This window comes from Schistocerca cancellata, chromosome 2 (assembly GCF_023864275.1).
Source record: "Schistocerca cancellata isolate TAMUIC-IGC-003103 chromosome 2, iqSchCanc2.1, whole genome shotgun sequence".
NCBI classification, from domain to species: Eukaryota; Metazoa; Arthropoda; class Insecta; order Orthoptera; family Acrididae; genus Schistocerca; species Schistocerca cancellata.
In genome coordinates this window covers 638,797,318-638,820,655 of record NC_064627.1, presented here as the reverse complement: position 1 = coordinate 638,820,655, position 23,338 = coordinate 638,797,318, and the positions used below count along the sequence as shown (strand labels likewise).

The window sequence follows — 23,338 nt, the reverse complement described above, 5'->3', positions numbered from 1 at the left end:
AGCAATGTTGAAGGCGTAGTATAGCATTATCAGAGCTTGTTCTGCTGGTGATGCGAATGGAGCGGTCTACTGCCAATTGAATCTCTGGAACAGTTCTGATGTGAATGCCACGAAGTAGTTCCTTCATCTTTTGAATCAAATCAAAGTCTTGAGGACTTAAGACCACGGAGTATGGCGGATGGTACAGTATTTCCCAGCCCCATCGACCAAATGGAGCAGCCACAGCTTGCGATGTATGCACCTGTGCATTGTTGTACAAAATGATGGGTGGGTTGTACAGAAAGTGTCGCCGCTCCTTTCGTAAAGATGGTCACAGGCTATGCTCCAAAAACAAACAGTAATACTGTGCATTGATGGTGGCATTCACTTCAGAACTGTTCCAGAGATTCGACGGGCAGTAGACCACTCCATTCCCACCATCAACAGAACAGGCTCTGCTAAAGGTATACTACATCTTCCACATTGCTGGTAACGGGTTCTACACAATGCCGGTGACTACTTTGAGGGACAGTAACAGGTGCAAACATGTAACTCTTTTGTATCAGTTGTGAATAAACAGTTTCCACTATTTAAGTTCCAATGCTAGGATAATCAACGTATTTTGCAATAATGGGCATGTGATGTATAAAATCTTAACCTTTAAAGTAAGCACATAATGATATAATAAAATTACAGTATGAAATGTGTCTTTTCCTTTAGAAAGAAGTTGTATGCTATTATTGTGTATTATGTTCCGGTCTGCCACATGATGACAAAACAGCTGAAGCTAGTTGCAGCACAACATAATTTTATAGTTGTTTGTTAATGATAGGACTATATGTAAAACATCTTCTATGAAAGTTTTAGAGCAAACCCTACAGAAGATGTTTAATAAAGTTTGGTATGTGTAACTCACCTGAATTTGATGGCATTGTGCTAGGTGTCTGACTCTTAGACTGTATTACATCTGTAGAGTTATGTACTGAAGTATCAGACGCTTTACGTTGTGCCTGTGGAGAATATTTTTCTCGGATGGATATTCTGCGAATTACTGGTGCTCGGTACTGTAAAATGCCACATAATCATCACTACAATATTTCCAAGTTAACAAACCAGTTGTGACTGAAACTTCCTAACAGATGGAAACTATTTCCTGGACTGGAACTCAAACACATACCCTCACCATCCATGAGCAATTACCTTACTGACTGAGCTGCCAAGACACATATTTGAATAGCAGAAATTAAAGTTCATCACACATTTTTTGCAAAGGGAAAAAGAAATATGAATAAAATATATTTTTATACAAAAACTACTGTCAAATTATTTGACTTTATTAACAGTTTGGACGCAATCTTTGAAATGTCCAACTCACAGCTTATGATTTAGAATGATGCTCTCTTTCACTCACTTATATACCTCATAAGCCCAAATAAAATATATCAATTTCATCAGAGTTAATATATACTACAGCAAATGGAATTAGTTTCTATATTATAAACTTTGGCTTATTTCACAATCCTGAAGGTCCTTTACCAGAAAGAAAACCATGAAAAACAATGAATGAATGAATAAATGATCATATCAATATGCTTGCACATATCATTCTATATAAACAACATGGGAGAAAGACTAAGCTGAGTAACTAGCCAATATTGTCATCTTTACAGAGAAGAAGCAATAACAATTTATCTTAATGACAGGGGTTTATGCTATGTATCTGTGGTACCAGTATACTCAATTTATTCTTATAGGGACGCAAATTAACTTCTTACTCAATTGCTGATCAGGGTTTTCCATTATTTTCCCAACAAATTCTAGGTGAGTGCTGGGATGGTTTCTAGGAGACCCTGACCACCACCACCTCCTCCATTTCCTGCACATTGTAACTACTGTTATTGTTGTTATTATTATTATTATTATTATTATTATTATGTGATGCTATGTTCCATAACAGTGAACAAGATTATGGTGGTCCTACAAAATAAAGTATGAAAAAGAAAATATTCGCAGATTCTCTAGCAACTCAAACTGGCAGTTAGTTTATATTACTTAAAAGTACTCAGCCATAACAGGATGTGAGCAGTGTTGTTTGCTTCGTGGTAGTTTTTGTGCAGTTCCTATGAACTCTGTGTACTGTTGCACATAGGACTGATATTTCTGGATACTGTAGTGATGAAGAGGCTTACAGCCACAAAGACAGTGGACTGTCATTGAGCAATACACAATAAATCCTAAAATTCTCAGCTTAGGGCAACACAAACACTAACTTACAGCACATCAGGTTTCACTATACCAGAGGAAGTTCTACAACAGATCCTATAGCAGGCTGTGCAAAATCCACCTTCATTACCGTGTCAGTTATACAAAGAGGATTGCAACATTTATCAATAATGCTTGCCCCTTCATTTTGGGGTATGTCCTGTCACTGATATTGCAATGCAAAACTTCCAGCTCTTCTTAGAAAATTACTGTATCTGTTTGTCCTGATACTCCAGACGTCACAAAAAATGTTGTATGTTGTAAATACATTGATGTTTGATTTTACGGATTTGATTTCAGTACAGCTTCTCTATGGCAGCCTGGTGCACTTTTCTACCCCTTTCTTCCAGTCCAAAAAAAAAAAAAAAAACAGTTTCCACAAAAGTTTCTTCCTTTCGTGAGAAACCTGAAAATGATTTTCTTCAAATATTGGTCCAAAAATTTTTCAAAAAATGATACATTTTACCTCATTGCAATTGATTTGCGTATATTGTTGGTTCCTAGAGGGTTGATAACTGCAATCTTTTTCTGGAAAGATTTTTCACTAACAATAAGACTAGGTTCACCATCACTAACATCTGGTGCATTAACACTTTTCTTCTTAGTCACAAACCTATCCATTTTGAACTGGCCACTGAGGGACAAAAGACTGATTAATAATTTGACTGATTCACAATAAGACCAGCAGACGACTGTGTGCCATATTAATCAAACTGCCATTATCCTGGTACCTAATCACACATACTCTTATGCAACAATGTACATGCAAGTTTAACAGATTCCCAATAAAAGGGGGGCAATGGAGAGGCAGGGGGAGGGGACAGTGAGGAATGCATGTTTGAACAGTGGGTTGGCGGGCACACAGTACCTTGCACCCTTAAGTTGGCATCTCTGTAGAACCACACCAACTAATACCTATGTGCTGAATCCTACCATCATTCAGCTCAAAGGTTTTCTGTATACAAACATTGAATGTTGAAGCCCACCACACCAGTAACACAAGCAATATCAAATATGAAAAGAAAGAGCTGAATAACATCTTCAGAATCAATTAATACAGCAGTAAAACCATAAGCAGAACAACAAATTTCAATAGGAAGCTGGATGTGGAAAATGAAATAAAAACACAGCTCTTGGTTGTCCACTTATCTTACATCAAGTGCATCAGAGATCAATTGGGCAAGGTGCTTTGCTGAGGAAGCAACAAATCAGTTTTTTGGAGTGGCACCAGGATCCAGAATTTGGAAGGTTCCACTAAGGATGTAGTAACAGTCCTTGACACCACAGGTGTCTCCAAGATACATTGAAAGTGCAGTGTGCTTTGCTGAGGAGGCATCAAATAAGTCTTCTGGAGTGACAGCAGGAGCCAGAATAGGTAGGTTCCACTAAGGATGTGCTAAAAGCCCTCAACACCACAGGTGTCTACAAGATACACTGTCAGTGCAGTGCTGTCTACACTGTGGAAACTGGAAAGCCTGGTAGCACCTGCATAGTACAACATGAGCATTATGATTGATTAGGGCACCACAACAGACCAGCACTAGTGCAGCACCATCACGATAGTTGGCAGCCTATTAAGTCTCAGGAAGCATGCATACTTGCAATTCAGCCATGGATTTACAAACACAAAATAAGAGAGGCAACTGAAATCCAGAAGCAGCCTCACAACAACAATAAGGAGAAGTGCTTATAGGCTCTCAACTTTCTGGCTGGTGATGATCCCAGTATGACATCAGTGTGCAGTGGCCCCAATAAGCAGTGTGACAACCAGCTAAACAAACACTGTGTGCAGAACTGGCATCATTTCTCTGCAACCAACAGCTCCCCACAAGCTTACCACTTACCAGCAAGAAGTAACCCTTAAACAGTCTGCTGTATAGCCTCTCCCTCTCTCCTAACATCCACCAGTCATATTTTAGGGCCAACAAAACCTGATAAATTCACCAACAGTGGTCTTATGACATCATTATAAATGAAATACATTGAAGTGCCCCCCCCACCCCAGATAATTAGTTTATGTCCTGGATAAGGGCACTGCCACACTACTGAAACATCAGTTATTTTAAGTATTTTATACTATGAGATGTGTAGATAACTCACCAGTATATTTTACATAATAGAAATTTCACTATGAAATTAGTTGAAAATTGATAAACATCATCAAACTTTTATGTATGCTACTGAAAATCAAGATGGGAATTTTAGGCGGTCTGAAAGAGAAACATTCCATTAATAGGGTGATGTACAATTTCTGTCCCACACATTCACCCACTACCACCTACTTCAGTCCTGCCACAGGCATCTCCTACCACAGCAGAGGCAGGGATGCCTGTAGAAACAGCCATGTGATCCACAAAGTTGCAACCACTGTGACACTTTCTTCGTGGGCATGACAGCTAACAAGCTGCCTGTCCGCATGACAGACCACCGCCAACCTGTTGATAAGAAAGAGCTGGACCACCCAGTTGCTGAAAATGCTGCCCAACAGATGTGCTTCACTTTAATGATTGATCCAAAGCCTGAACCATTTGGATCCTTCCTATGAACAACAACTTTTCTGAACTGTGCAGGCCTGAACCCTGTCCTTCATTCCTGTAACATCCCCCCACTCCCACCCCATTTCCCTGTCCTGCACCCACCTATCCCCTTCCCTGCTCCCAGTCCAGCATTACGTACACCTTCTATCCCACCAAAACTCCTACTAGTCTTTTCCCTTTCTCATATTCTCTCCTCCCCCTCTCTCTTTTCCCTCTTCTTCAACACCCCCCGCACAGCCTCATGCCACTGAAACCAGCAGCTCTAGTCTGTTTCCACCATGCACCTACATGCTCCCACAGGAGGTAGCACAGCATCCTCCCCCACACCTATCCTGCCATCCTTCCCGTCCTCTTCCTGCCCCATACCACCTCCTTGCTTTCATCACCCACCCCAGCAGATTGCTGCTTAAGTCAGATGTAGTTGCAGTTAGGCTCCAGCATCTGCAGACAGTGTCCATATGCATATAAACTGTGCTTCCATGACTGTGCGCATGTGTGTGTGTGTGTGTGTGTGTGGGTGTTTTTTTTTATTTTGGAAGAAGGGTTTTCTCCAGAAGTTTAATACTTCGCAGCCTTTTTTGCCATGCCTGTCTGCGGTGTAAAGCCTTTTCTTTATGGTGAATTGTTGTTATTCCTATCAGGACTTTCCATTGACGGATTTTGCCTAATGTGGTTCTTTCCATCCCACAACAAAGTATTTTCCTTTGTTACTATTCTATAGGGCATTACTTTACTCAGTTTCTTCCTCTTCTTTCCAGTGTTTTATTGCCACCTTCCAAACTGCACATACTCTTATTTCCAAGCTACCCTGTATCAACAATCTCATCTGCACACAACACGTGGTTATGCGACTGCAAGGACTGTAGGTGTAGCATCTCATGTCCCACATTCTTCCCACTGGTGCAATTATTCCTGAACCTTCAAACTGATCACTTTTCCTCCCTCATCCTGACATATTTTTGCATGTTTTTCTCTACCTTTCTCGTGTCACATGTACTTTGTTGGACCCCATAATTAACAGCCTCCACCCCCTTCTCTCTTCCCTTACTCCAGTCACATGTACTTTGTTGGACCCCATAATTAACAGCCTCCACCCCCTTCTCTCTTCCCTTACTCCAGTATGTACATACTGACCTCACCTAATCCAGTTACACCTGCTGCCCTCTCTCTTCACAAATATCCACCCAGTCACCTGCATCCCCACCACTATTGTCACCTTTTTACTTATTTTTCTCTTTGGCCCCATTATGTTTTCATGTAGATTTTATTAGCCTGTTTTTGTCTTTCGCTATACACCCCACTTTTCTTCTGTACTTCATCCACTTCACCAATTTTATGATTTTTCCATCCATTTTTAAATTTCTTGTTCTTCCCTATGGATCTTTGATCCTTCCATCTGTGCCAGTACACAGGAGTTTCCCTATCCCTAGCCAGAACCCAGTACTGCATGCTGTTCCTGAACTGTTCCCTAGCTCATGGAATTCCTCCAAATGGCCTGACCATCAAATTACCTATCTCTAGCTACAATGCATCCTTTGACAATGACCTCATTCTACTCAGGCTTCATCAGTCCATAGCCCTCATCACCTTAATCCCACAAAAACATATAGAGCATGCCCAAACCTCCTTGCAGTACCTCTTCTTCAACCATAAAATTCTCCTTCTCTTCAGTCCCAATATCCTGTATCCCATGCCCCAGTCTGAAACTCTTGTCCTCAAGGAACTAGAGCTGCATGCACATTGCCACTTCAAAAAACTCTCCAACCTCTTCACCTCCTACCCCCACTTTTGACTACCACTATCCACAGACTCTACAAGAGCCATCACCAAACCTCCCTGATGTCCCCTCACAGACTGAGGGGGGAGGACATCCTATCCACATTCTTTCAGTATCTGGACACCTTCTCCGCCATTCAGTTCACCTGGTCCTCTTCAACCCAAAAAACCACCTTCCTCAATTTTGATCTCCTCCTCAAGGATGGCTACATCACTACCTCTGTCCACATTAAACCTACCAACCACCGATAATACCTCCATTCCAACAGTTGCCACCCATTCCATACCACATAGCCCTTTCTCTACAGCCTAACTGCCTGTACTGATGAACAGTACCTCTCCAAACACATCAAAGATCTCACTGAGGCCTTCACAGATGGAAATTACCCACCCAGCCTTGTCCACAAACAGCTCTCCTGTGCCTTGTCTCTCCAGTCACCTACCACCTCCCACATACCCACTGTCTGATTACAAAGGAGTAATCCTCTTGTGACTCAGCACCAGCCAGAAGTGGAGCAACTGAATCACATTCTCCACCAGTTTCAACTACCTCTGTTCTGAAACAAGGAATATCCTCCACATCCCTCCCACAGTGATATTCTGCTGTCCACAAAACCTATGAAAATGTTCTTTTGTCCAACCTTACTCCTCTCCTGCTCCTAATCCCTTTCCTCATGACTCATATCCCTGCAACAGACCTAGATCCAAAACCTGCCTCACACATCCTCCCACTACCACCTACTTGAGCCCTGTCACTGGCATCTCCTACCCAATCAAAGACAGAGCTACCTGTAAAAGCAGTCATCTGATCCACAAACTAAGCTGCAAGAACTTTGCCGCTTTCTATATGGGAATGACAACAAGCTGTCTGTCCGAAAGAATAGCCACTGCCAAACTGTAGTCAAAAAACAGCTGGACCACAAAGTTGCTAAACATGCTGCCCAATATAATGTGCTTCACTTTAATGACTGATTCACAGCCTGTACCATCTGTGTTCTTCCCACCAACAACAACTTTTCTGAACCACAGCTTGGAATTCCATATCTCATTCCCATAACCCCACGGCCTCAACCTTTGCTAGTCCGTGTCCTCCACCCACATATTCCCAGTATACCCTTTCCTGCTCCCACTTCTACACTACACAATCCTTCTATCCCACCAATCCTCCTACTAGTATTTTCCCCTTCTCTACTGCTCATCTCTCCCCCTCCCTTTCCCCTCATCCTAACCCCCCCCCCCCCCCCCCCAGTACAGCATCCTGACACTGCTCCTAGCAGCCCTATTCTGTCCCCACCACATTTCTCCCACAGGAAGCACAGCATCTTCCCCTTCCCACCCCTGACTCCTCCTTACATCCACCACCCACCCCGCCAGATTGCTGCACACATTAGTCAGCCACCAGTGCCCAGAGACAGTGGCCACGTGTGTGTGAGTTGTGCTTGAGTGAATTCCTGTGTGTTTTCTATTTCAGAAGGACTTTGTCCAAAAGCTTAATATTTTAGCCTGTCTGCAACACAATGCCTTCTGTTTGTGGAGACTGACACGACATAAAAAACTATCAAACTATAGATCTAACAGTCTCCTCTTGACAATGAAAATGATGTTCACTAAAATTATCATCAAATGCAGGGTAAAAATACTGAATTTTAATAAAGGTACAAGCTGGCTATAAACATGTACAAAGCATAACTGATCAATTACTTAAAAAAAGAATGAACAACCACTTGTTTTGGATTCATGGATTTTGTGATAGTTTCTGACTTGCTTTCATCTAATTTGTATTAACTGCCCTTGTAAAAAATGGTATAATTCAACTTAAATGTTGTATTGAAAATTTTTTTCAGTGCAACATATTATATTACATTTCATAAGATAGTGGGAAATCTGAAGTGAGAGACGAGATTCCATATCACCATAAATACACTGAGCCAAAACATTATGACCACCTAATTAAAAGTGTGTTGGTCCCCCCTCTGGAACACAATTAAGCAGTGATTCTGCTTGCAATAGATTTGACAAGTACTTCATAGGTTTCCAGAGGTTTGTGGCACCTACACACAGGTCACACACTCCTAGAATTTATGGGCGGTTGATTTGTGAACGTGGAGCTGCCGCCCGACAAGTGTCCCAGTCGGGTTTCATTGAAATCAAATAAGCCGAATTTGATGGCCAAGACATCAACATGAGTTCACTATCATGCTCCTCAAAGCATTGCAGCATGGTTGGGCCTTGTGACATGGACAGTTATCCTGCTGGAATATGCCATCACTGTTAGAAAATGCATCAAGCATAAGGAGTTACAGGTGGTCCCTAATAATGTTCGGGTAGTCCACAGCTGTCATGGTGCCTTTGATTATGACCACAGGTCCCATGGAAGGCCAAGTGAATGTCCCCTGTAACATAATACTGCTCCCACCGGCCTGCACTTGTGGCACATTGCATGTTTCGAGTAGCCATTCACCTGGATGATGGCATATCTGGACAAGACCATCAACTTGGTTTAACAAAAAAGGGATTCATCCGACCAGGTGGCATGATTTCATTGATCTGCCATCCAATCTTGATGATCTCATGCCCACTACAATCATAATTTATGATGCTGTTAGGTCAACATGGAAACACGTAGAGGTCCTCTGCTGTGGAACAACATGTTCAACACTTTGTGCTGCATGGTGTGCTCTAAAACACTTGTGCCTGCACACGCAGCATACTCTGTCATCAGAGCTGCCACAGATTGACACCTATCCTGCTTTAGAGAATGGGCAAACATTTGGGCAAACAAATTTAGGGAAACAGGACCAGCTCAACCATCCATGAATCTGCTAATGTCAAAGATAATGAATCTGGAAGACTATACTTAATATGAAGGGTCAAAAGAAGGGGACATTCCACCAATGTATGTGATACCAACAGTCTGGTTCCACAGCCACATTGTCGGGGTGGCTCATTACACAGGAGAAAAAAATGGGTGAGCCTGGTTTGACCAATGCGTAGACGACATAAGACAATGGACTCCTTCCGAGAGGAGCATTAGAAAGAGTGCCTTTGGGCAAAGAGAGATTTTATGTAGATCCACATATCTGCAGCTGGAACAATGAAACAGAATGGGGGGTAAGTATCTGCTTCTCTTGCCAAGTGGCCAGCCAGTTCATTCCCTGGAATGATCACATTACTTGGGACCCAGAGAAAGACAACTGAGTAGGTGTCATGGCCAAGGGCAAAGAGAAGGTCATGGATAGCAGAGACCAAAGGGTGATGAGAGTAGTACCAGTTTATAGCATGCATACTGCTCATTATGTCGGTACATATTAAAATATTGTAGAGGGAGGCCTGAGTGACAAAATTGAGGAACCTGTTAATGGTCAGCAGCTCTGCTGTGAACATACTACACGATCCTGGCAATAAATGGTGTTCTAAGCCAGTAGGAGATGTGAAAGCATATCCCACCTTATCAATCATCTTAGAACCATCAGTGCAGAAGTGATAGCCTCCTGGAACTTTGCAAGGATGGAATGTAAATGACGCTGGAAGTCCATAGGGGCAACAGTGACCTTAGGACCCCGCAATAGCTCAATCCTAATCTGTGGTCTAGGCACCCTCCAAGGAAGGGAGGGGTGAGAGAAAACATACAGGGCACATTTCAGTGAGTGGAGATGGAGATCTCAAAAGAGGGAAGTAAGACGCATGCCAACCGGCAATCCCATCTAGGGGCAGGTATCAGGACAGAGATATCCCTCATTTGCAAAGATGACAGGGTACACGGGATGGTTAGGGAATCGGAAAATGGTGATTGGGTAAGAAACCAGGAGTTGGCTTCATCATATTTGTAGAGGGGAATCCCCACTTCTGCGAGGAGACTGTCAACAGGACTAGTGCGAAAGGCACCAATATCCAGACATACCCCACACTGGTGAAAAGTATCAAGTATTTTCAGAGTGGAAGGAGCCAATGAGCCAAAAGGCTGACTACCGTACGATATTCTGGATGAAACCACAGCATGGTAAAGATGGAGAAAAATAGCATGGTCTGCACCTCAAGGTGTGGGGCCAGGAGGTGAAGAGCATGCATGTAGTTTACAGGTGGTGAATATGGGGCACCCACTTCAGCTTATTGTCAAAAATTTGGCCAAAGTAATGGGACTGTGCTACAACATATAGATGCTGGTCACCTAAAGAAAGTTCTTGATTGGGGTGTGCTGTCGGCCAACAGCAAAAATGCTTAACCTGGGTTTTGGAGGGGAAAAACTGGAAAAAGTTCTTGATTGGGGTGTACTGTGGGTCAACGGCAAAAATGCATAACCTGCATTTTAGAGGGAGAAAACTGGAAGCCACGGGAGATGATCCTTGCAGAGGCCTGTCGGATGGCACTTTGGAGGTGGCACTCAGCAGATGCTCTCGAGTGACAGCTGCACCAGATGCAAAAATTGTCAACATACAATGCCGGGTTAATCAGAGGCTCAACAGAGGTTACAAGCCCACTGATGGCTATGAGGCAGAGTGTGACACTTAACACAGAATCCTGTGGGATAATGTTCTCATGAATCTGAAGGGTGCTGAACGAAGTGCCAACTCCAACCCAGAAGAGCCAGTGGGATAAAATCTCACAGATAAAAATCAGATGGGGGCTGCAAAGGCCCCAGTCTTGGAGGGTAACTAAAATGCAATGGCACCAAACCATGTCGTATGCCTAATGTAGGTCAAAGAGGACTGCGACAAGGTGCCGGTGGTGAGTAAAAGCCTGTCAGATTGCTGTATCCTATCTGAGTAGACAGTCAATTGTAGATCATCCATACTGGAAGCCACACTAATATGGGGACAAAAGGCCCAGAGATTTGAGTACCCAACATAATAGGAAGCTAACCATCCTCTCGAGCAGTTTATAAAATACGATGGTCAGGCTAATCAGGCGGTAGAATCAGGCGGTAGCTGTTGGGTTCTTTGCAGGCTTAACAATGAAATAACTATACTGTCTCGCCATTGTGAGGGGAAGGCACCTGTGAGCCAAATACAGTTGAAGACCCTGAGTAGATGTTGCCTCTGGGTAATGTCCAACTGCTGGATCATCTGGATGTGAATGGAATCCATGCCTGGGGCCGTGTCATGTGAAGAGGTAAGAGCCTGTAAGAATTCACATTCAGTGAAGTGCCATTATTGGATTCAGCTCGGTGGGGGTTGAAACAGAGGGGTGTCTGTTCAACTTGGCGTTTCTGCTGAAGAAAGGTAGCAGGATAGGAAGAGGATGCTGATGCTGTTGCAAAGTACATTGCAGGGACCAATGGATCACCTTGGAGGATAATATCTGGAAAGGTGATTGCCACTGGTGGCCCAGAAGGCTATCGAGCTTGGATCAAACCTGCGATGAAGAGGCTTATGCCCCAGGGATGAAACAGTGCTCCCAGCATACTTTTTTACTTTGATTAATAAGGTAGTAGCAAGCTTTAGTACGGAGGTGCTTAAAAGCAGCACCCATTGGCAGTCCTGGATAGCAAGTGCTATGTCGTTGGTCCATCACGGTACCAGGGGGACCTGTGGATAGGGGGATAGCAGTGCTAGCAGCATGAAGAATAGTGACAAAGATGCCCTCCATGACTGTATCAATGTAATATGAAAGAGAGGTATCGAAGTGCACCATACACATGTGTAAAGACCAACTGGTCCTCTGGAATGCCTAATGTGAGGACCTGTCTGCCTGGTGGCGGCATGGGAGCGACAGAATCAGTGGAAATTGGTCACTGTCACAAAGATCATCACGAGGTGACTAATACAGGGAAGCGGCAAGAGCAGGAGAGGAGATTGTGAGATCAATAGCAGTAAAGGTACCATGAGCAGCACTGAAACAGGTAGGGGAACTGTCATTGAGGAGACACAAATCAAAGCCTGTAATAAGTTGGTGATTTGGAAGACCCCTACCCATTGAAGTGGCACTCCCCCACAGGGGGCAGTAAGCACTGGAGTCCCCAATGAGGAGATACGGGGATGGGAGTTGCCTTATTAAGGTAGACAGCTAAACATATGGAAGTGGCCTACCTGGAGGGGATTCCAGTCCTGTCATCAGTGATAACAGCTAGTGTCTTTTGTTTATATACTCTTCATACATACACTCAGTTCTTAACTATGGAATTCTTTTCTGGAAAACAAAGGCACTAAATAGGAATGCAGTTTTAAAATTACAGAAAAGGAGTATAAGAGTAATAACCAAACAAAGCAACTGAGCTCATTTTCAAGATCTGTTGAAAACACTGGGTGTTTTAACTACACTGTGTGAGTACATTTACATAAAAAATAGTATTGATAATTACTGTGTGAACATCAATTAAATTCATGGAACAAATGGTTATATTTTTGAGTTAATTACACTTCTTGTGTTTGACAACATGACACAATGTTTTCCTTGTGCTTTTCTTATTTCAAAATGTTCAAATGTGTGTGAATTTCTAAGGGATCAAACTGCTGAGGTCATCGGCCCTAGACATACAAACTGCTTAAACTGACTTACACTAAGAACAACACACAAACCCATGCCCGAGGGAGGACTCGAACCTCAGGTAGAAAGGGCCGCGCAGTCACTGACATGGTGACTCTAACTGCATGACTCTTATTTCAAGCAGGTCTGATCAAGAGGTGCTATCATTATTTTTTAATGAAATAAAGATTGAAGTACGAAAAATATGCTATAATGCTTAGCTTTTGCAGATGGAAGAACCTGTAAGAAGACTGTATTGTTCATGGCACAATGAAAAGACATGGTGAAAAAATATAAGTATGCTACTAAAATCAATTTAAGGAATTAAACTGAAACTTATAAGCAAGAGAAGAGTTTGATGCAAGAAGCCCTTTTGAGCAGATGTGTCATTTAACACTGAAGCAACTGATTTCAGATCTCATTATAGCTTTATCTTGGTTGTATCTCCAAGAACATTATTGTAAAAACACCAGGTTCTGGGTGTACTGTTACAGATACAGAACCAAGAGCAAAATTAACCCTAACATGCATGGCAAAAATGAAATTCTGACATGAGCTGCTATTGGGTACTGAAATAAATCCAATGGCTATAGGTGAAAATTTGTACCGGATCAGGATCAGAAAATGTAGTCCATCAACAAAGGAGGTGGCTTACAAAACACTCGTATGACCTATACTTGAGTATTGCTCATCAGTGTGGGATCCGTACCAGATCGGGTTGACAAAGGGGATAGAGAAGATCCAAAGAAGAGCGGCGTGTTTCGTCACAGGGTTATTTGGTAACCGTGATAGCGTTACGGAGATGTTTAGCAAACTCAAGTGGCAGACTCTGCAAGAGAGGCGCTCTGCATCGCGGTGTAGCTTGCTCGCCAGGTTTCGAGAGGGTGCGTTTCTGGATGAGGTATCGAATATATTGCTTCCCCCTACTTATACCTCCCGAGGAGATCATGAATGTAAAATTAGAGAGATTCGAGCGCACACGGAGGCTATCAGACAGTTGTTCTTCCCATGAACCATACGCGACTGGAACAGAAAACGGAGATAATGACAGTGGCACGTAAAGTGCCCTCCGCCACACACCGTTGGGTGGCTTGCGGAGTATAAATGTAGATGTAGATGTAGACTCAAACCCAGAGTTCTCACTTATTATGAGTGGACACCTTAACTTCTTCAGCTATCCAAGCATACTTCCCAGACAACCCAAACTCCCATATGTAACACACTACATACATAGTGTTCCTTGTACGTTATCCTCACTGGTCCCGCCCTCACCTGATTCCTGCAATAGGTCAAACAAAGAGCGCAATCTGCAAGATTTGCCATCAAGACACATGTATTTATATTTTCATGTCTATTCTTTCAGACACACACTATGTAATCAAACGTATCTGAACACCCCCAGAAAAATATGTTTCTAATATTAGGTGCATTGTGCTGCCACCTACTTCCAGGTACTCCATATCAGTGACCTCAGTAGTCATTAGATATTGTGAGAGAGCAGAATGGGGCACTCCGCGGAACTCACGGACTTAAAAAATAGTAAGGTAATTGAGTGTCTCTTGTGTTGTATGTCTGTACGTGAGATTTCCACACTCCTAAACATCCCTAGGTCCACTGTTTCCAATGTGATAGTGAAGTGGAAACATGAAGGGACACATAAAGCGCAAAAGCTTACATGACGATCTCTTCTGCTGACTGACAGAGACCACCAACAGTTGAAGAGGGTCATAATGTGTAATAGGCAGACATCTATCCAAACCATCACACAGGAATTCCAAACTGCATCAGGATCCACTGCAAGTACTATTACAGTTAGGAGGGAGGTGAGAAAACTTGGATTTCATGGTCGAGCAGCTGCTTGTAAGCCACACATCGTGCCAGTAAATGCCAATTGACACCTTGCTTGGTGTAAGCAGCGTAAACATTGGATGATTGAAAAGTGGAAAAATGTTGTGTGGTGTGATGAATCACGGTACACAGCGTGGCGATCCAATGGCAGAATGTGGGTATGGTGAATGCCCGGTGAACGTCATCTGCCAGCGTGGGTAGTGCCAACAGTAAAATTCGGAGGCGGTAGTGTTATGATGTGGTCATGCATTTCATGGAGGGGACTTGCACCCCTTGTTGTTTTGCATGGCACTATAACAGCACAGGCCTAACTGATGTTTTAAGCACCTTCTTGCTTCCCACTGTTGAAGAACAATTCGGGGAGAGTGATTGCATCTATCAACACTATCAAGCACATGTTCATAATGCATGGCCTGTGGCGGAGTGGTTACATGACAATAACATCCCTGTAATGGACTGGCCTGCACAGAGTCCTGACCTGAATCCTATAAAACACCTTTGGGATGTTTTGGGATGCCGACTTCGTGCCAGGCCTCACCGGCCGACATCGGTACCTCTCCTCAGTGCAGCATTCCATGAAGAATGTGCTGTCATTCCCCAAGAAACCTTCCAGCATCTGATTGAACGTATGCCTGTGAGAGTGGAAGCTGTCATCAAGGCTAAGGGTGGGCCAACACCATATCGAATCCCAGCATTATCGATGGAGGGTGCCACAAACTTTTAAGTCATTTTCAGCCAGGTGTCTGAATACTTTTGATCACATAGTGTATCTAGTCTATGGCAAGACAAGTCTGATACAATGGAGTGTATGGTCTGTAATGTACTTCACAGTGATTTGCAGAATATAGATGTGTGTAGAGAAAAAATCATTTGCAAATAATTTTGAAAGTCATGATGTTCACTCTGTAGCTTACAAAGTAAATTAATATGTGCAAACTGCCTTTGGTTAAGGAGCTTCTGCCTTGAACCTTTAGATTTTTTCCTGTATCTGACACTTTGCCTTTTTTTCCCCCTAGAGACACTGAGAACACAAGAATTGCCCGCATGCAGCAGAGACAGAGCAGAGGCCTGGCAGAGCAATAGAGGTTTTGCAGGTTAATGCATACTGCCCACAGCAGAGACATGGGAGGACCCAGTAGTGGCCCAGTGCTCGTGAAGCACATAGTGCCCTGCAATGTCCACAGTGAGTCTGTCTATGCAGTTAGACTCTGACTCTGATTGGGAACTCTGGAACACTTTGCATTTTCATAGGTTGTGAGGCACATCCATTGTTAAAAAGAAAACTTAATGCAACTCTATCCTAAATGCAGAATTACCGCAAATGACAAACATAAAGTTTTTAACTACAGACTTTCTTGTGCTTGTCAAAATGTAGTGTGCATTTGGTATATTGAGTTCCAGATTGTGTGTGTAAATGGTCTTTTGAGCGTAAAGTGGAGACTGTAAATATGTTAAGGCTATATGTGTACTGCATAATTCTTGAGGACTGAAACATCACATCAAGTGATCTCACCGAGGAGGAGGACATGGGACCACTGACTACTCACCGGCTTCAAGTAGCTGCTGAAACATGAGCAAAGCTTTTCTTTCTCATGTAAGATTTACCAATGTGGAGAACTTAATGACACTAATATTAAATGTTTATTGTGAAAATGCATATAAAATAAATAACTGCAACCTTCTGTCATATTTCATCCTTCATTATTTCACTGAAAAAAATCTGTAGTTGCTTGAATGTCGCTGTAGATATAGAAGATTTGTATTTTAACCATGTAGCAAAATACTCTCCTCTTTGTATGCTATCATTTGTCAAACTTTTGTTTCAATACCTCAAACCATTTATAGGATATGAGGGAACATTTCATTTCAGCTTTTTTGTTGGCACTTGTGTTCAGGATGGAGAGCTTTACATACAATCTAGTTTCTCAATATTGGAAACAGATAGCGAGTTCCTTCCAAGTTTAAAGAATAATTCACTATGTTAGCTATATTTCATATTCAGCAACATATGAATTAACATACACCAAATGCAAATTCATATCATCATGGAGTCAATCGAGCCTGCTAGCCACTGTACTGAATCAACAAGTCTTGAGCAGGCTCTACAGATGGGTGCAGGCAGAGGAAAACTATGCAACTCAAGCAATGGGACAGGGGGCTGCCACAGCATCTTTATTTATTTATTTATTTTTCATTTTCTGATCTCTTCCCTGAAGGGGAAGGGCAGACTGGTTGAGGACCTGCTAAATATCCTTTTCAGCCATAGGGATTACATCATGGTTTATTTTCTTTATTTCTTGCAAACTGTGCAAAGCTGTTTTTTTCGGGATCTAACTTTCTTTCACTGTCCATGTTGGCCCTTGGAATTATTATTTTTTTCCTCTTCAGGTCTGGAGGGATTTGAGCCAGCTTTGGCAGTCACCTTATGGCCACAGAAAAACCTCCAAACAACCCAGCTGGAGTTGATGGTGATGTTCCCTATTTTGCCACACCTATAGTGGACACCACATTCTCAAGAATTCTGTATTCCAGCTGTTGGTACAGCCTCTCCACAGCTGTATTGATGAGCACTTTGACTTCATTATTCAGTGATATTCTTCTTGTCTTGTTGTCATGAATTGGTGCACCTTCTTTTGTCACAGCTATGATGATGCCTTCTCTGTGGTTCAGTGCTGACTGCTGCTCCCCACTTGGCTTTGCTGATTTCTCCCCATCATCTCTCACTAACAGAGGGGTGTCATGGGTGAGTTCCAAGTGTGCCACTTCCTTTTACAGTGGTGACTTGTACTACTCTGTCTTCCAGCCTTGGCTGTATGCAGTGTGCGGTGCCTCACTCAAAAGTGTGCTTTACAAATGTCGCTCCACCTCTGCTGCTAAGTGTTAGTGCACTGAAAGAAATATCCTTTGTGAGGTTGCATCTACTTGGTACTGATATGTCTTTTCTTGGCGACAGGTGGCAGACCAGCTGTGGATTGAAACTGTGTCTTGTGGATGATTAAGTTTTGTGGTAACTTACAGCATGCAACAATGTGTATCCATTCACAAAGATACCTGCACAGACAGATTAAGACTCCTATTGTACAGGAGCTCTAAGGCAGATCATTACATATGGACTGGCCAATATATAATACACGTACCTCTATCACTAATTATAATTTTAACTTCTTGTATTACATGTTCCAAATTTGTAAGTATTTTGTTGCATATAATCTGTGAGTGCACTTGCTGAATCTGTGAGTTGAAAGTTCTCCAAATAAATCAAATAGTTGCTTTTCTCTTCCAACCATTAACTTTGGTATTCCGCATAGAACAGAAATATCGCTGGTACGAGCATTCTGATGCACAGAACAGATTTTGTTTGTCAACATACACTGACAGCCTCGTCACATGATCTCGGAATGTTGTAGGTATGTTCGCCAAGTGCCCTGTACATTTAGAATTGCATTATGCCACTAATACAGAGAGATTCTCTTTGTAGGTGCTGTGGATTTGGCATAGACGGTTCATAAACATCATGACAATTTCTATTTGGTACCTGGAATAAACAGGTTTGAAGAAAAATGAAGAGAACCAAGAAGCTGAAACTTTCAAGAGCTTCTTTGCAAGAAATGTCACAGCTCAGATGCTCCCATTTTTTGGTATTACACGGCACTTTAACTGTATTACCATGTCTGATGTAGTAAATTTCTGCTGTTATAGTATTGCATAACAACTTCATAGGAAGTACGTGTCTTTGGAAGAATCCAAAAACCACCGAATTTGCTGCATTTTAGTGATTATATACCTGCTTCAATTTTTTGCAGTTTTTGTGGATATATTTCCCTCTTTCTTGTAGGCTAGCGAATAGTTTTGCTTACAGGTAACACTTTGATGTGTATATTTAGTGCATTTACCCTCATTACATTGCAGATTAAGCAGAATGTGAATGAGAAATCCTATCAGTGGTTAAATGCATTACGAAGCAATATGTACCCCTCATATTACAAATGTATAAGATAACTTGCTCTCTCCACTCACCACCGCTAAACCCCTTCCCTTCCCATGAGTCACACAGTATACCCACATATTACAAATTTCTATAATACCTTGCCACTGCTATGCACCCCCTCCCCCCTCCCCACCTAGTCAAACAGTAAATTGCATGAACCTGTACTAATAAGATAACCTGCTCTCGCCACTCACCGCCGCTAAACCCCTTCCCCTCCCATGAGTCACACAGTATACCCACATATTACAAATTTCTATAATACCTTGCCACTGCTATGCACCCCCTCCCCCCTCCCCACCTAGTCAAACAGTAAATTGCATGAACCTGTACTACTGTTGCTCCCCATAACATTTAATTTAGCTCTTCATTGTCGGACCACTGAACAGTATCAAGGGAAGTGGGCGACACACATGGATGGCATCTTATGTAACAATGTTTTACATTTGTTAATCAAATGGCAAAAACAATATAATTGAACAAAGCAGATGGTTTTGTACTTTGGTTACAATGTTTGTTTTTTATGATATTTGTTCCCCATTATTATGATCCATATTCATTCTGTTGATTTCTTATTGACTTAATTCCACAGCAGAATATACAACCTAGGTGTGAGGATGCCAGTGTTGTGATAAAAATAAACAAATCAGTTATTCTGTACCAGACTTATGCAGAAAATGTATTTAAGGTAAATGCTGAAATTTCACTCCATATTTTCCAGCATTTGTACTTCACATATCTTCATTTCACATATATGAAACTTCCTGTATACTTTGGCTTTCAGTTTTTCTTCTGTATTTTCCAAAACATCCTATCTGACCAAGAGTGGAACATTTTGCTTCTGCATAAAATACGAAACAGTTTCTCCATGTTACACAGTACTGCATGGAAAGTGTATTTCAGGTTTTGACAAACAAAGTGGCCACAAGTTAGGCACCTGTAATCTATCACAAATATATAAAGAGGAAAGAAGCCTGACTTCTACATTTTTTCTGAGGTTCGCCACTGTCAAAAGAAATGGCCATATTTCGAGCTGTGGATTTAAACAGTCTGTTGTGGGTATTACTAACAAGAAAAAGACACATTTTGCACAGGCAATAATAGATTTAAAATATTTCTTCAAAATGTAACCACAACAGAACAGAACATCAAAGTACTCATGTAACACACACTTTTTCTCCTTCTATGTATTTTTTCCAGGATGTGAATGTTATTAGGAAGCCTATTTCTTAGTTCCTTCTGGCTTTTATTGTGACATCTATGCACCATTTATGAAGGAGATTTTCAGTTTCACAACTGAGTTTAATTTCTGAAACCATTTTCTCAAATTCATATCCCATATATGGTTTAGAATCTACATAAGAATCAACTTCACTTGTCAGGATATCTAGTTTCACTGTACGTATTATAATTCTCCCACTCACTGATTGGGTGAGATTTGTCAAATACTGAAGTAATTTTGTAGAGTCAATGTTCTTGGTTGTCTTTTGCATTTCCTGTGCTATTGTTTTTAAATAACCCAAATATAACTTATTCACAGGATTGCAGTATTTCTACTGTGTAGCAGTTTTCTTTGTTCAGAAAGCGAAATTTCATTTCTTCCCACTGTGATAATATTCTTGTAACAACCGGCTCAACAGAAAGCCTTACCATCTCACATGCAGCTCGAATTTCCGAAGGTTTCCCCCTTTCATAAAATGTTTTATTGTACCTGTACATTGGTTGGCAGTTGCATGCTAAAACCAGTCGTACATTTCTCAAACCAAAAAGTTAATATTTGTCAGCAATGTCTTTTCTGTTGCATGAGAAATTGCTAACTGCAGTGAATGCATTATAATCATGTGTGGTAAGTTTAGATCTTGTTTCAGCCTCCCATATACACAATTGCTTATTCTTGTCTAGTAAATTATTGATTGCAGCGATCAGTCATCCTTTTTAAATTTTATTGTGCAGATCTAGATTTCGGCTAGAAGCTAGCCATTCTCAATGCACTATTATTTTCGCTCAATGCATGTAATGCCTATTGGTCGGGCTTCATCCACAGTGAACTGTGGATCTAGATATGCACAATAAAATTGAAAAAGGACGACTGATCGCTGCAATCTATAATTTACAAGTCAATATAACAGTCGCTGAGTGAGCTTTCTGAATGGAAGGTAACCTGATGCTTATTCGGCAGCATTGTCAATCGCGATCCCAATAGTATAGTGCGTGAAAAATGCCAGCAGCCAGCAGGCCACTGGATGCGCAGTCGCTGGAAGAAGCGTATGGATGGTGGGAGGGGGGAGAGGGGTCGGAGAGAGGGGGGGGGGGGGTCGCTCAGAGCGCTGTAGGGGAGCCGTTCGATAATGAATCCCACACACACTTTTAGTAAAATTAAGCGGGGCCCCTCCACGCCCAAACTTCCATTGTGACCATGGAAGAAGATCTGACACCTCTTCTTTGGTTAGTATCTAAAAAGAATTCCACTGAAAACGCAGGGATTTATTTTCGTCTGGTTTGTTAACAATTTGCAGCTTTCAGAGAAGTCACGAGTGGGGAATTTTGAGTAAAATCTACACATTTCTCTTGCTGTCATGTTAAAATTTGCTTCTTTTGCCAAAACTCAGCGGAGTTTACACAGTCGCATTTCACTGACATTCAGTGCCATTGTGAGAGAATTCTGAGGAACTGAGAAAAAGTAAAGTCGGCAACTTATGAAATGGTACATCCTAGGTACAAATTAAACGTTCAATGATTTTACATATGTTGTTTCAAAACCCATACCACTTCTCGTTTCACCAGCTATATCGATGGACCTTAAAAATTACATTCTTTCATCGGAAAAGTTTGTAGTTATTGGAATGACACGGTAAGATAATGTAGTTTTGCATAATAACCATACGGCAAAATGCCCTCCTCTTCTCTTATGCTATCATCTGCGAAAATCTCATTTCGATATCTCAAACCGTTTACGAAATATGAGGTATGTTGTGGATATTTCACTCTGGCTTTACCACTGGCGTGGTGCAATCGCAAATAAGTGTGCTACGTCAGATCAATTTTCTCGAGATTGGTTACAGATGGAGACCTCCAACCAATCTAAAGAAAAATTCAATGTTAGTTACATTTCATGCACAGCAACATGTTATGTAATATGCACCAGATGCAAAATCATAGCGACAGATATTTTTCATTGCAAACGTTTTCGAATTTCGCGCATTATCTTATTTCCAAGTAAATATCACAATAGCTGCGACTATTAAGGAAATAATGGGCACATCATAATGAACCTGACAGATAATGTAAGGCAAAAATGATTTTTTTTACCGAATAACTTCTGTAAAATCGTTTGAGAAAGATTGCAGGGCATGCGCGTCGTTTCTGTCATCGCCGACCGGCCGAAAGGTGGCAAGGGCTTGTTGTCACCCTCCCCTTCTAAACAAACGAATGAAGTCGCCCAGCTCTTTACATGAAAACTTGTCACTGTGCATGGGCCACTGTATCATACGTATTTTCTGTGTTAATGACACTTCAACAAAGCTTTTATTGGATTTACAGTGGCTTCAGCTGTGCCAGATTCTAATTTCACCAAACCCAAGAACGTGCGTTCTATTTTTTACATTGAGACGCTGAAATAGCATATACAAATGCCAAGTTATTTTGTAACGGATATATCTGTTAATTATCTAAAATTGAGCTGAATCGATTCTCAGCAAAATCTTAAGGTAACATTTCCGAAAAGTGTGGAACTAACACGTTTATGACAATTTCTCTGCACTAGTTCTGTGTAACTGGAGTTTCTCTCGCCCATTTGCTATCAGAATTTTTTTAACATAATTCTGACAAATAACCACACGACAGAAGTGAACTGCGTTCAGCAATGAACATGCAGATTTCCGCTTCTGATAATTTATTTTCGTTTGTTTGCCGCGCAGAGTGGCCGAGCGGTTCGCCAGCACGCTAACTCAGCATGTTCGATCAGAGGGTTAGCAACCCTCTGCAATAAAAAACTGAGTGAACAGATCAACGAAGAACATAAACGGGTGTCATCGGACGTCCGCCCCACAAAAAATTCAACGAACAATACAGAACAAAATGAGATTAATAAAACGCGGTTTGAGGCGTCATGTCAGGGATTGCGCGGCCGCTCCCGCCGGAGATTCGAGTCCTCCCTCGGGCATGGGTGTGTGTGTTGCTCTTAGCATAAGTTAGTTTAAATAATGTGTAAGTCTAGCGACCGATAACCTCAGCAATTTGGACCCTTAGGCATTCACACACATTTGGCCTTTGTTTTAGTCTCTCATTAAAACAGAACCCACTGTTGTCGAGAACTTTCGAAAGGATTCGAAAATTTGCTGTTTTTCTGTGTTTTAATATGCTTTTTAACGTCTGTTAATTTTGCATTAATTTCGCACTTGCAGTAAGTAAAGTGGTACGCTCTTGTAGTGTCATTTTGAACAGAACGTAACCACCCTTTAAAGTAAGGGCAGGCCTCCCTAACTTGTCT

At 41.8% G+C, this 23,338-nt stretch overlaps 1 protein-coding gene across 1 annotated transcript in view; it reads right to left on the bottom strand.

Moving 5' to 3' along the window:
• The window catches only part of LOC126162311 (uncharacterized), a 355,605-nt gene that overhangs the window by 198,293 nt on the left and 133,974 nt on the right, over positions 1-23,338 (bottom strand). The window contains exon 4 of the mRNA XM_049918734.1: positions 896-1,043. Within this exon, the coding sequence (XP_049774691.1) occupies positions 896-1,043 (148 nt within the window). The remainder of the gene's footprint in view (positions 1-895; positions 1,044-23,338) is intronic.